The sequence below is a fragment of the Periplaneta americana genome, chromosome 9 (genome assembly GCF_040183065.1).
Source record: "Periplaneta americana isolate PAMFEO1 chromosome 9, P.americana_PAMFEO1_priV1, whole genome shotgun sequence".
NCBI classification, from domain to species: Eukaryota; Metazoa; Arthropoda; class Insecta; order Blattodea; family Blattidae; genus Periplaneta; species Periplaneta americana.
This window is the reverse complement of record NC_091125.1, coordinates 135,727,329-135,740,326: the sequence shown is the minus strand read 5'-3', so window position 1 is coordinate 135,740,326 and position 12,998 is coordinate 135,727,329. Positions and strand designations below refer to the sequence as shown.

The 12,998-nt window shown below is 34.4% G+C and overlaps 2 protein-coding genes across 22 annotated transcripts in view; one reads left to right on the top strand and one right to left on the bottom strand.

Annotated features, from left to right (window-relative positions):
- The window catches only part of LOC138706539 (coiled-coil domain-containing protein AGAP005037), a 1,408,895-nt gene that overhangs the window by 793,431 nt on the left and 602,466 nt on the right, over positions 1–12,998 (top strand). The gene's annotated exons all lie outside the window — the stretch shown is intronic.
- LOC138706541 (uncharacterized) overlaps positions 1–12,998 on the bottom strand; it is a 63,167-nt gene that overhangs the window by 7,840 nt on the left and 42,329 nt on the right. Inside the window, exons 3-4 of the mRNA XM_069835966.1 lie at positions 8,102–8,207; positions 3,278–3,492 (exon numbers count right to left, since the gene is read on the bottom strand). Coding sequence (XP_069692067.1) covers positions 3,278–3,492; positions 8,102–8,207 — 321 coding nt within the window. The remainder of the gene's footprint in view (positions 1–3,277; positions 3,493–8,101; positions 8,208–12,998) is intronic.

Here is a 12,998-nt window from a genome sequence, read left to right as displayed (position 1 = left end):
AGCGTGTGAAGTGGACAGACAGACGTAGCTGTGTTGGAAAGAGTGGGTGAAGAAAGAATGTTGCTGAAACTGATCAGGAAGAAGAAAAGGAATTGGTTGGGTCACTGGCTGAGAAGAAACTGCCTACTAAAGGATGCACTGAAAGGAATGGTGAACGGGAGAAAAGTTCGGGGTAGAAGAAAATATGAGATGATAGACGACATTAAGATATATGGATCATATGAGGAAATAAAGAGGAAGGCAGAAAATAGGAAATACTGGAGAATGCTGGGTTTGCAGTGAAAGACTTGACCTTGGGCAGAACACTATGAATGAATGACCATCTGGCAGACGGTTTTAAGGCAAAGGGCTTAACTACACGTTTCTTTACTACCGTGCTTGACAACCAGGAATACCACTGTTCAAGTAAACATTTCAAGTCGTAAAACAAAATCCTAATTTGGACATCCGCCAGACCCGGTAGCAATGGGATAAAGGGCATCCTTGTTGTACTCCTCTCCCTATTTCACTTCCTTCTGACATTTCTTCGTTTATCCTGACTATGACTTGTTGTTTCATATGCAGGTTACTGAACAACTCTTCTTTTTCCAATTCACGTCAATTTAGGATCCCCATCAATTTATTCCAATCCACTCTGTCAAACGCCTTTCCTAGATTCACAAATAATATATACACTTCTTTATTCTTCTCTAGATATCTTTCGCGGATTGTTTATAGCACTCCAATTTCATCTCTCGTACCTTTTCCCTTCCTCAAGCCAACTGTTCTTCCATCTTAGAATATAAACGTCGATTCAGTATTCGCAGAAGAATAGATGGTCATAACCTGGCTTCGAGACTTCGGACCCAATAGAGTAGTTCAGTGGGAAATCAGCATAACGGCGTACTGAGTATAGTGGTAAAGCGTACAGTGGGTGGGGGTACTGTAGAATGAATGCCAACAAATACGCAAAGGAAAACGCTCTGGATTTGAAGGTTCTGACGAATAATTTGGTTCCATACAAACCTATTTTAAAACTGTGTCTGAAACTATTACACGGTTAGAAAAGTCAGAGCAAGAGATGCCGGAAGCCCTCAAATTAATTGAGGAAATGACACAGAGAATTAATGAGACACCAAGTACACCGGTTACTGAACGTGTGAAAGAGAAGTGGAAATCAATTTTATGTAAAAATAACGGATATGGAACATTGTGTAATATAAACAGCAAATTAGTGGACATAGAGTCGCCCGAGAATAAAGGACTGTCTCTTAGAGACTGCAATGATGATAGGTTTTTTTTCGTTTTGCTCCTATCACGTCATGCGACGTAGAGAGCAGCTTTTCACAGTACAAACTGTGTTTGGCAGATAACCGAAACCGATTTACGTTTAAGACACTGAAAATGTATCTTGTAGTACATTGCAATTCGGTACTGTAACTGTACTTCCTAAAGGCGACCAATAGGATAAATGAAAAAATTAAAATTGCTACATGTTTATTTCCACCATTAACACTGTGTATAATTAAGCACAAATGCTTATAAAAGACAGGAGAATAAATGCTTTCACATTCTTTTGACATTGTCATTGTGTAATGTATATTTACTTTCAGAATGTACATATGTGTGTGTTTCCCCATACTACCGTACTCTACTCTAAATAGCAACGTTGTTACCTCAACACATCTCTACCTTTCGCTACCTGCAGCGAGTCAACAACCTATAGTACAAGCACAGTAAACTTATTGTATCTGGTCCCAAGTCTCGAAGCCTGGTCATAACGATATACTGCCCGTGCCTCACTTCCTGAGCTGTTTCTTTGCGGGGCGAGAGGCAGAGGGAGTGAGTGGGAGGTCCTGTGTACCGCATGTGCCTACTATCCTACGTTCAACACATCGGCCTTTTCAGGATTCCTTTCGTCAGCTATGGAGCAAGATCAGCCATGGACAAGCGAATATATAGCCTGTCTTCTCACAAAACAAATTATGTCCTACTTATCAATTCCTGTAACTAAACACTAATACCAGTTGTAGGCTACAGTCCCTACTTGAGATTATCGACTTAATGACGATTACAGTTGTCACGTGTACAACACATCTGTAAACTCTTTCCTCTATGGCAGGGTTCCTCAAACGTTTTTCCACCGCGAAACCCCTTTTAATCTAAAGTGTAACTGCGGAATCCTTGTAATATTTTATTAGTATTTAATAGTTAACAGACAAGTGAGAGCTAGTATCTCTAATTCTGTTCAGTGGGACGAATGTATTTGCTTTTTAAGCCTACAATCTGGTTTTATGGCGGAAAGTTGTAGTCTCATTTATGCTATACTTCTGCATTTTGTCTTTTCGGTATTTTGTTTTAGTGGACACATACGCAGAGAATCCAGTGATGAAAGTGGTATTATGGGTATTTTCCGTTTTAGATGTTCATTAGGCCTAAACATAGTGTTATTACGCATACTCGTATTATTGGAATATTATTATTACGCGTATTCTTGGATTATTATTATTATTATTATTATTATTATTATTATTATTATTATTATTATTATTGTCGGTGGTTTCATGTTATTGATTCATATTTTCGTAACATTTATATATTTTATAGTATCCACTAAATATAAAATAGCCATCGAAGCACCCCAGTCGGCTAAGGCGCTTGCCTATCGATCCAGAGTTGCGCTCGGGCGCGGGTTCGATTTCCTCTTGGGCTGATTACCTGGTTCGATTTTTTTCCCGAGGATTTCCCCAACCGTAAGGCGAATGTCATGTAATCTTTGGCGAATCCCCGACCTCATCTCGCCAAATACCATTTCGCTATCATCAATCCCATCGATGCAAAATAACCTAGTAGTTGATACAATGTCGTTAAATAACCAAGTAAAAAAAGTATAAAACAAAATTTAAAATCATATAGGGCTCACGGAACCCCGGAACATACTTTGAGAAATGCTGCTCTATGGCAATTCAGCAATTGTCCAGACTGAACGAAGAGTGGCCTAGTGTGTACTTACATCGCCATCGTCATCAGAGATAATAGCGATAGTGGTAACCACGCTTAGAGTATCCAGTATTATAAACAGTAAAGACCCCTGCAATGGCATAGGATAATGTTTTCAGCACATATATTATGCTGCCGTGCCACACGCTGCAACTGACGTGCCGGTCCGAGCAGACCTAAGAGGTGTGGTTATAAGCACTAGGGAGCTCTCGGTTCAGGACGTGAGACACGGGCAGTAAAATAAAAATTCTATGGGTGCAACTGCTGTGCGAAGTCTTTGAATTGTGTGTTGGCTCACCCTGTTGTGGAAGCCTCTGCCGACCCGCTCTGCGTTGATCCAGATCTGCCACTCGCCGGTGCGCCCGTTCCACGACGTGCAGGAGTGGTACCAGCGGTTGAGACGCAGAGGGTAGTTGAGCCTGAAGAACGTGTGACTCTCCACCGACAGGCTGAAGTAGCTGCTGCGGGGACTGTTCGACACCCACAGGTAGATGGCGCGTGGCTGGTTAGGCACTGTGGACAGAAGAGCGTCAGCTCATTAGACAGGGGCGGAGAAATGATGAGATCACATTATTAGGAGATGCGACAAATAAAAATATGACGAGAGGCAGGAGCTATAGTGAAACTACGGACTGATGTATTGATTTTTGCACTGCTTAGCTGAAAAAAGAAGAAAAATTAAAATAGACAGGGAGACTGAGGAAAAATTACTTTAAGAATTAAATTGGAGGAAAGAGAAGAAAAGAGTGATCAGGAGAGGAATCATCATATACTGTCAATAAGTTTAGTACAAAACAATAATCCTACATGTATTGTGATATTTAACAAAAACCTGGACACTGACGAAAAAACTACGAAATCTGTTGAAAATAAGATTTTGACTAGAATTTTGCCCCTATGATAGGGAATAACTATTGAGGGGAAAAAAGAGAGAATTATCTTTTTATTTATTTATTTATTTACTCTGACAGAATTAAGGCCATAAGGCCTTCTCTTCCATTCTATCAGACAGCACACCTCAACACAAAAAATGCAAATAATCACAAAAATAATACTTCCTCTTTTCCAAAATATGGTATAGAAAGATGTCATTAATTCTGTTCCAAAATATGGTATAGAAAGATGTCATTAATTCTGTTCCAAAACATGGTATAGGAAGATGTCATTAATTCTGTTCCAAAATATGGTACAGAAAGATGTCATTAATTCTGTTCCAAAATATGGTATAGAAAGATGTCATAATTCTGTTCAAAAATATGGTATAGAAAGATGTCATTAATTCTGTTCCAAAATATGGTATAGAAAGATGTCATTAATTCTGTTCCAAAATATGGTATAGAAAGATGTCATTAATTCTGTTCCAAAATATCATATAGAAAGATGTCATTAATTCTGTTCCAAAATATCGTATAGAAAGATGTCATTAATTCTGTTCCAAAATATCGTATAGAATGATGTCATTAATTCTGTTCCAAAATATGGTATAGAAAGATGTCATTAATTCTGTTCCAAAATATCGTATAGAAAGATGTCATTAATTCTGTTCCAAAATATCGTATAGAAAGATGTCATTAATTCTGTTCAACAATATGGTATACATTTATTAATGTTCTCAGTAATATAATGTAGCTTCAATACATCTTCTACATATTTATTTGTTTGATAAATTTACATAAGAAAAAAACAAGAATTAGGTACATTTCATTCTGTGTGATGTCAAATTAATAAATTAAAAAACAAAAATTGTTTTGAGAGAGCCAAATTAACATAAAAACTGAAATAAATTATAACCCGTTTTTGTACGACTGTTGAGCCTTAGATGTTCTATTCAAAATAATTGGCTGGGTTGGTGTTACATTTTCTACAACAGGAACACCACAGCAGGTGCCCATTTGATTTCTGTTCTTAATAAACTATTTAAATATTACAGTTTGGTGCACTACAGAAGATTATAAACATGCACTATCTGATAGTCCCTTCACTACTGAACAGAATACCACACCCCTAAACATTTCGTGCGCGCATCCACAATAATCAAACTTGTTTTGTTTGTTACTATACCATATTTTGGAACGGAGGGAGTACAAATTAAATTAAAGCCCTATAGAGGATCAACAGACTCAAAAGAACACTATAGACACTTATTAAACTAATGCAAGGAAGAAATAGCGATGATGATGGTCATAATAATATTACTTACTTACTTATTTACTGCTTTTAAGGAACCCGGAGGTTCATTGCAGCCCTTAAATAGAAAACCGACAAACAAAAAAAAAATAAATTTAATTCTTTACCTGCAAGCATCTCCAGAGTTTGGTATCTGTGTATATAATTTATGTCTGTTTGTATTGATGCGTGTAGAAATGTATTACTATGATTTTAAGGCGAAACAAGTGACAGTAGAATTATACGTTTGTTATTGTACGTATATCTCAACGAGGCAAAAGAGAAGGGAAATCCGTTATTTTAAATAGTGAAAGGTACTGTCACCATAATTGTAAAAACATTTAATGTTTGTGGGTGTAAGAAGGAAGGGATTGTGTTTCGGTTCTATGCAGGGTGATACAAAATCTGGCGACATAGACAAGCTCCGTTATTAATGCTGATAGGGAAAAATAGAAAAAGGGGAAAGTTATCAGCAATATGTAGTAACATGCTTGAATTTTCAACTTAGAATGCACCTTTGAGATTGTACATTGATACAAGCCTCAATAACAACGCAAAATGCCCTATTGCCACATGCTTCTTCCTTAAATGGGGCATTTACGTTATCGCAATTACCATAGTGTACTGGATAAATTACGATATGATTATAATTAACAGTGTTGCCAATACAAGTTCAGAGAAAGTTGCCAGGCAAGAATGAAATTCCTCTGAATTCTTATGTTATCAATGTAAAGAAAGAAGGGTGTAATTGTTTGTCTTATTTGAATTGTTGTATCAGTGATGCGAGGTGAGTCAGTGAAGTTGTGGTTTACAGTGGCTGTGAATAGTTTCAATCATAATTTATATTGTCAGTGAAAATAAAGGTTTTATACTGTATGCCAGGTAATGTGTTCTAAAGTGACAGTGAAATGTGTCATAGTGCCAGTGAGTGAGATCAGAGTGAAGTGAAAGAGTGTCAATATCAATACCAAAATTGTATATGGCCTATACGTATGTAAATTGTAATTGAAAATTGGGTTCACTTATTAATTAGATTATTTTAACTATTATTATTATGATTATTATTACTATTATTATTAATTGTAATTATTGTATATTTTGATTATACATTGTGTAATAATTATATTGTCTATTAATTGTTTTATTGTGTATTAATTAATTGTTTAATTGTTTTATTGTGTATTAATTAATTGTTTGTTATTTGTTTTATTGTGTATTGTTCATTATATATTAATTGTTTTATTGTGTATTGGTTGTTTATTGTTTACTAGCCGTACCCGTGCGCTCCGCTGCACCCGTTAGAAATAAATATAAATTAATTATATAATTAAAATAGGACATTTGATCCAGGGAACATTCGTGTTTGATAGAAGGATAAATCGTTTATTATGTTACTTAATTTAAATTGAATTAAAAATTAAAATGCGATCATTTTGATCCAGAGACCACTCATTTGGTCATAAAAATTAGTTTAGGAGATACAGGAAACGAATATACAGAATAGCCTATCAAGTTTTCTGTGCATAAGAAGCTATTTTGATCTTACCTGTCCTCGATTCACTCAGAAGTTACTGTAATAACATTATAGCATTATGTCCATCTAGAGAAACTACACTTTCCAATGGTGAAATAATAATTAATTATAAAAATCGGTTAATTTAGCTTCCGATATTACTTCATAGAAACGCAGAAACATTATCTGTAGGCTATCTTTCATAGCTTTCGATTGTTGCTGTCCAAGGCCCCTTATAGACGAAGTCATTTGTTTTTTAATTCATTACACGGCCTTAGATGGTAGTTATTTTAATTTTAAAACTTATTTATCTCATTAAATATCAGTCCTATCAAAATTTTTTCAGAGAATAAAACTTATCAGAAATCATTTTTAAAGAAACTTTTGTTATGTAACATTTTTCACAAAAATCAATAATAAGCGAGATATTTCGATTTATTTAATTCAGGCCCCCTTATAACCCCCCTTTTAAATAATGTATTTTGAATGCCATATAGCCTAAAATCTAAGTTACAACGAACTTAATTTATATTCCAATTTTCATCGAAATCCGTTCAGCCATTATCGCTTGAAAAGGTAACAAACATACAGACAGACAGACATACAAACAAAAATTTCAAAAAAGCGATTTTCGGTTTCAGGGTGGTTAATTATATATGTTAGGACCAATTATTTTTGGAAAATCGAAAAATACCAGAAAAATTTCGGCTACAGATTTATTATTAGTATAGATTAATTGTTTATTGTTTATTAATTGTTCTATTGTGTATTAATTGTAATTATTGTGTGTAATTAAGTTACCACTGCCATCCGGTGTTTGCTCACTTGCAGTGTATATATACATACATACATACATACATACATACATACATACATACATACATACATACATACATACATACACAAACTAACAAACAAACAAACACACACACACGCGCGCGCGCATCTTTGCACTGTGAGAAGTTAAATAATTTTATCGCTAATCTCTGCATGTCGTCTGTTTTTGTCTGTTATGTAACACGTATAAAATCCGCTGGGACTAGCAGAAAAGCCGCTAATTTGGCAGGATTGGGATTAACGGATACGTCGTACCAGCCTCAACGATGCATCATACGTCAAAATTGAAGAACATTAGATTGAAAACTACATATTTCTAACAACTTTCCCCTCTTTCCATCTTTCGCTATCTACAGTAATAACGGAGTTTGTCTATGTCGCCGGACTTCTGAGTCACGCTGTATACTGGAATTTATGTTTTCAGTACCCCATAGTGAAGTTACTGCTATATTTTCTGGAATTACAATTGTATCATCAGCGAACAACAGAGTATGAATTGTATTAGTTCTGTCTTGTTTGATACATTAAAGAAAATGATTTTAATTATAATCGATAAAGAGGAGTTACATTTTTAAAAGAGTGTAAAATTTTATCATCCATACGTACCAGCATATGAGAAGAGTGGATGGTCATTGGAGTGGTTGTAGAACTTGTGCCAGAGGCACACTGTGAATTCCTTCATATCCGGCAGTGAAGTCTTGTATTGGATGTACTGGAAGCAAAATAATAATAATAATAATAATAATAATAATAATAATAATAATAAAATCCATTTCGCTACCTTATCTCAAATGATTTCCTATGCCTTTGGATATAGACTCTAATGGCCATATTCATAGACATTCTTAGTGCGGGCTTCCGGTGGATGATCAGCGAACTAACGTTTTCCATATTCATAAACCAGCGATATGATATGATATGATATGATATGATATGATATGATATGATATGATATGATATGATATATGATATGATATATGATATATGATATGATATGATATGATATGATATGATATGATATATGATATGATATATGATATGATATGATATGATATGATATGATATGATATATGATGATATATGATATATGATATGATATGATATGATATGATATGATATGATATGATATGATATGATATGATATGATATGATATGATATGATATGATATGAATCCTGTACAAGTAACCAGTCGATAGCCGTGGCTAGTTTAGCACGCTCGTAGCGCGGGCTAGCGAAATGTCTATGCATAGCACCCTTAAAGTTTTGATAAACCTGCATTTTAAAGCTTCATATTAGCCATCGTCGTAGTTGAGTCGGCTGAGGCGCTTGTCTGCCGGTCCGAGTTCGATTCCCGCTTGCCTGATTATCTGGTTGGGTTTTTTCCTAGGTTTTCTCCAACCATAAGGCGAATGTCAGGTAATCTATGGCAAATCCTCGGCCAAGTACCATCTCGCTGTCATCACTCTCACCGACGCTAAATAACCCAGTAGTTGATTGATAGTGTAGTTAAAACTACCAACTAAAAAAAAAAGTTCCATGTTGCCGTGAAAAATCCAAGAATCATTGAAATTACTCCAAATCCTGTTAATTATGACTGTATTATGCTGTAAGTTTAAAATTAGAGAGTGTTAATAGGATTTTACACAGCAACATGGGGCTTTAAAATGCTGCTTTATCAAAACTTTAAATTTTGAGTTGTTTCCCTTTGGAATTAGCCCATCGATATTGGTCTATGGACTCCGGTACTTATGATATTTGTATGAAGAGAAAAAAAATACAATGTAGTGAAGAAGACATTAATACTGAAAATAAAATATAATTTCATCCATTGCTCTATCTAGTGTAAATATTCAAAATTGTGATAATTGTAATTACTTACTTACTTACAAATGGCTTTTAAGGAACCCGTAGGTTAATTGCCGCCCTCACATAAGCCCGTCATCGGTCCCTATCCTGTGCAGGATTAATTCAGTCTCTATCATCATATGCCACCCCCCTCAAATCCATTTTATTATTATCTTCCCATCTACGTCTCAGCTTCCCCAAAGGTCTTTTTCCCTCCGGACTGCCAACTAACACCCTATATGCATTTCTGCCTTCGCCCATACGTGCTACATGCCCTGCCCATCTCAAACGTTTGGATTTAATGTTCCTCATTATGTCAGGTGAAGAATACAATGCGTGCAGTTCTGCGTTGTGTAACTTTCTCCATTCTCCTGTAACTTCATCCCTCTTAGCCCCAAATATTTTCCTAAGAACCTTATTCTCAAACACCCTTAATCTTTGTTCCTCTCTCAAAGTGAGAGTCCAAGTTTCACAACCATACAGAACAACCGGTAATATAACTGTTTTATAAATTCTAACTTTCAGATTTTTTGACAGCAGACTAAATGACAAAAGTTTTTCAGCTGAATAATAACAGGCATTTCCCATATTTATTCTGTGTTTAATTTCCTCCCGAGTGTCATTTATAGTTACTGTTGCTCAAAGATATTTGAATTTTTCCACCTCTTCGAAGGATAAATCTCCAATTTTTATATTTCCATTTCGTAGAATATTCCAATCACGAGACAAATAATTGTATTATAATTAAAAAAGATTCTATTAATGTGTTTGTATTACTGACATACGGTGTAATGTTAAATTAAATTGAAACTGTGTAACTTTACATACATAGCTACGTGCTTTTTGTTTTGTACCAACATAGCAACGTGCTTTCTTCTTTGTAAGAATATAAAGATTGGCTTTTGCAATTGAAAACGGTGAAACAATGGCCTCCTTTATGAACGTTAGGAGATAAAAACATTAATTTTATAGAATAGCAAATTAAAAGTAAACTAAATAACGTATTTGTCTTCACAGCAATCCAAGGTTAAAGAAAAACTCGTACTGTAGATTTATAAAAGAAATAAATACGGTACACACAATGTTAATCCTTCATTCGTACTTAAGTTTTCCTCCTGTGTAGACGTGTTTCGCTCCGAGAGAGAACTGCTTGTTTAAGCCTATCATGAGTCGTCGAAATGGGCAGAGTTCTAGAGCTGAACGTGAGACGATCATACATTATCGTCAACGGGATAAATCTTTAAGAGAAATCGCCAGGTTAGTGAAAAGATCGTATTACACTGTGCAGAATGTTGTAAAACGTTTTATTTTTATTTTATGTTAGAGTCAGAGAGTGTACGAGTTTTATTTTGAGACAGAAAATGTTCTCTTTGCGTCTAAACACATATTTTTTTCTAGTATTGCTGCAAGATATAAAATATCTTAAATACGTATATTATGTATTTAATTGTCATATTGAGTAGTATTATAAGGTGTAACTTTTGTTTGGTTGAATGGCCTACTTACGTATTTATTTGTCATATTTTATAACGTTTTGTAGTTCACTGAACGAGTTTGACTTTGAGATTCTGTATATTAAATTTCATTTGTTTGTTTTTCAAATAATAGTTGAAAGTAGCATCCGCAGGGGCAGATGTTTATGGAGATCAATTTTATCATTTGTGCTTTTTTAATATTGGTATCGGCGGAGATTGTTGGAGATTGATTTGTTCTCTTGGCGGAGATTAATGGAAATTTTGGAAAATACAATTATTTTGAAATTGGAGTATGAATATTACTTTCCAAATAATTAACATTAGAGATGCGTTGGATTCTGGTAGAGGTGCTGCATGGCCAATAGGTAATATTTGTTGGATTGAGACTGTATTTAACACACATTCATTAAAAACGAAAAAAAAAAAAAAAAAACTTGCAGCCCTCAAATTAGCACTTCAGATTATTAGTAAAATGTTTAATTCTCCGTGTTTGCAGTTCACTAATGTAATCAGAACACCTGGAATAACCATGTAATGTAGCCTACTTGGATATATAACAAATGCAAGTGAAAAAAGAATACAAAAAATAACTAATATGAAATTCGCATAAAACGATGCAATAGTAATAATTCTCGAATGTGTTCATATTTCGCTATTGGAACTCTATTTCCCGATTTGTCGCGATTGTTTTATCCGCATATTTTTAATCAGAGTCATTTAATTTGCAAAGATTAATAAAAATCTATCGTATATCTATTATGTCGTGATTTTTGCGATCTCCATAAATATCCTCAACATGTATGTATGTATGTATGTATGTATGTATGTATGTATGTATGTATGTATGTATGTATGTATGTATGTATGTATGTATGTATGTATGAACACTACAATTGGGTATACACCCAGTGGCAGTGATTGTATAATATACAATAATTACAATTACATGAAATAAAATAAAATAAACCTAAATGAAATAAAATAAAATAAACGTAAATCTATAAATAGTAGATGCAATAAACCTAGGACTATAATTAAAAACTATTCTATAATAACGCCTACGATAAGCAAAAGTAAATCTAAATCTAACTTATAAGTACTTCTATTTCACCCAACTATTACCAATTTAAATAATTACATATCACCTTAATTAATTACATACCAACTTAATTACATATCATCTTAATTAATTACAGATCACCTTAATTTATTCACATATCAACTAAATTACATATCATCTTAATTACATATCACATTAATTATTTTACATATCAACTTAATAATTACATATCAACTTAATTATATATTAATTCAATTAAGTACATGACACAACTTAAATAATTACACTGCACCTCCAATTATATTTTCAGTTTAATCCTCTCAACCTTTCCTTAAATGTATTGATTTTAAGAGGACCACCCTGAAAGATTGCCGCAGGTATGCTGTTCCAGTCTACTATTGTGCGGTTAACAAAAGAAAATTTTGCCACGTCCGTTCTTTGTTTTCTACATTTAAACTTCCTAATATGATCAGCCCTTCCTAAGTATGATGGTGTTACTAATCTAGCATTGATATCGGTCCATGCTTTGTGTCCCATTTGTGCCTTAAACAATGCGGTGAGTCTGGTTTTTCGTCGCCTTGATTTGAGAAGTTCCCACCCTAAGGCCCAATTGTATAAAACTCCCTGACTAAAGATCATCTTTGATCGAAGATCGAAAAGTGAACCGAGTTCAGACACTTCTTCTATTGTATAAAAGTTTTCTGCGATCAAATTACCTTGGTTCAAATGCAATCTAAGTTCACGTGAAAAGGATTTGGCAACATCGCATAAACAGGTGAAATACGTGATGCGCGGACCATGTTATACAGGTTTGTTCAGTGTTGCCAATCTAGCGACTTTAACTCTTTTTCAACAACAATTTCTTTTAACTTTTATATTGCTTAAATAGGGATTTAGTGAACTTTTTAGCACCCCATAGTGACAAAATGTAAGCTTTCTTTGTTGATAATGAGAAATCTAGCGACTTTACAACTACTTTTTGGCGACTTTCCGTACACTCTGTTGCAGACACTGTTTTTTTTGTGCATTGTAAATAATGGCGGACAATAAGAAGAAGGCTGACTGTTCTCCAAGTTGTTATCATGTTATGGTGTTTGATACTGCTAAACATAATAAAGCTTT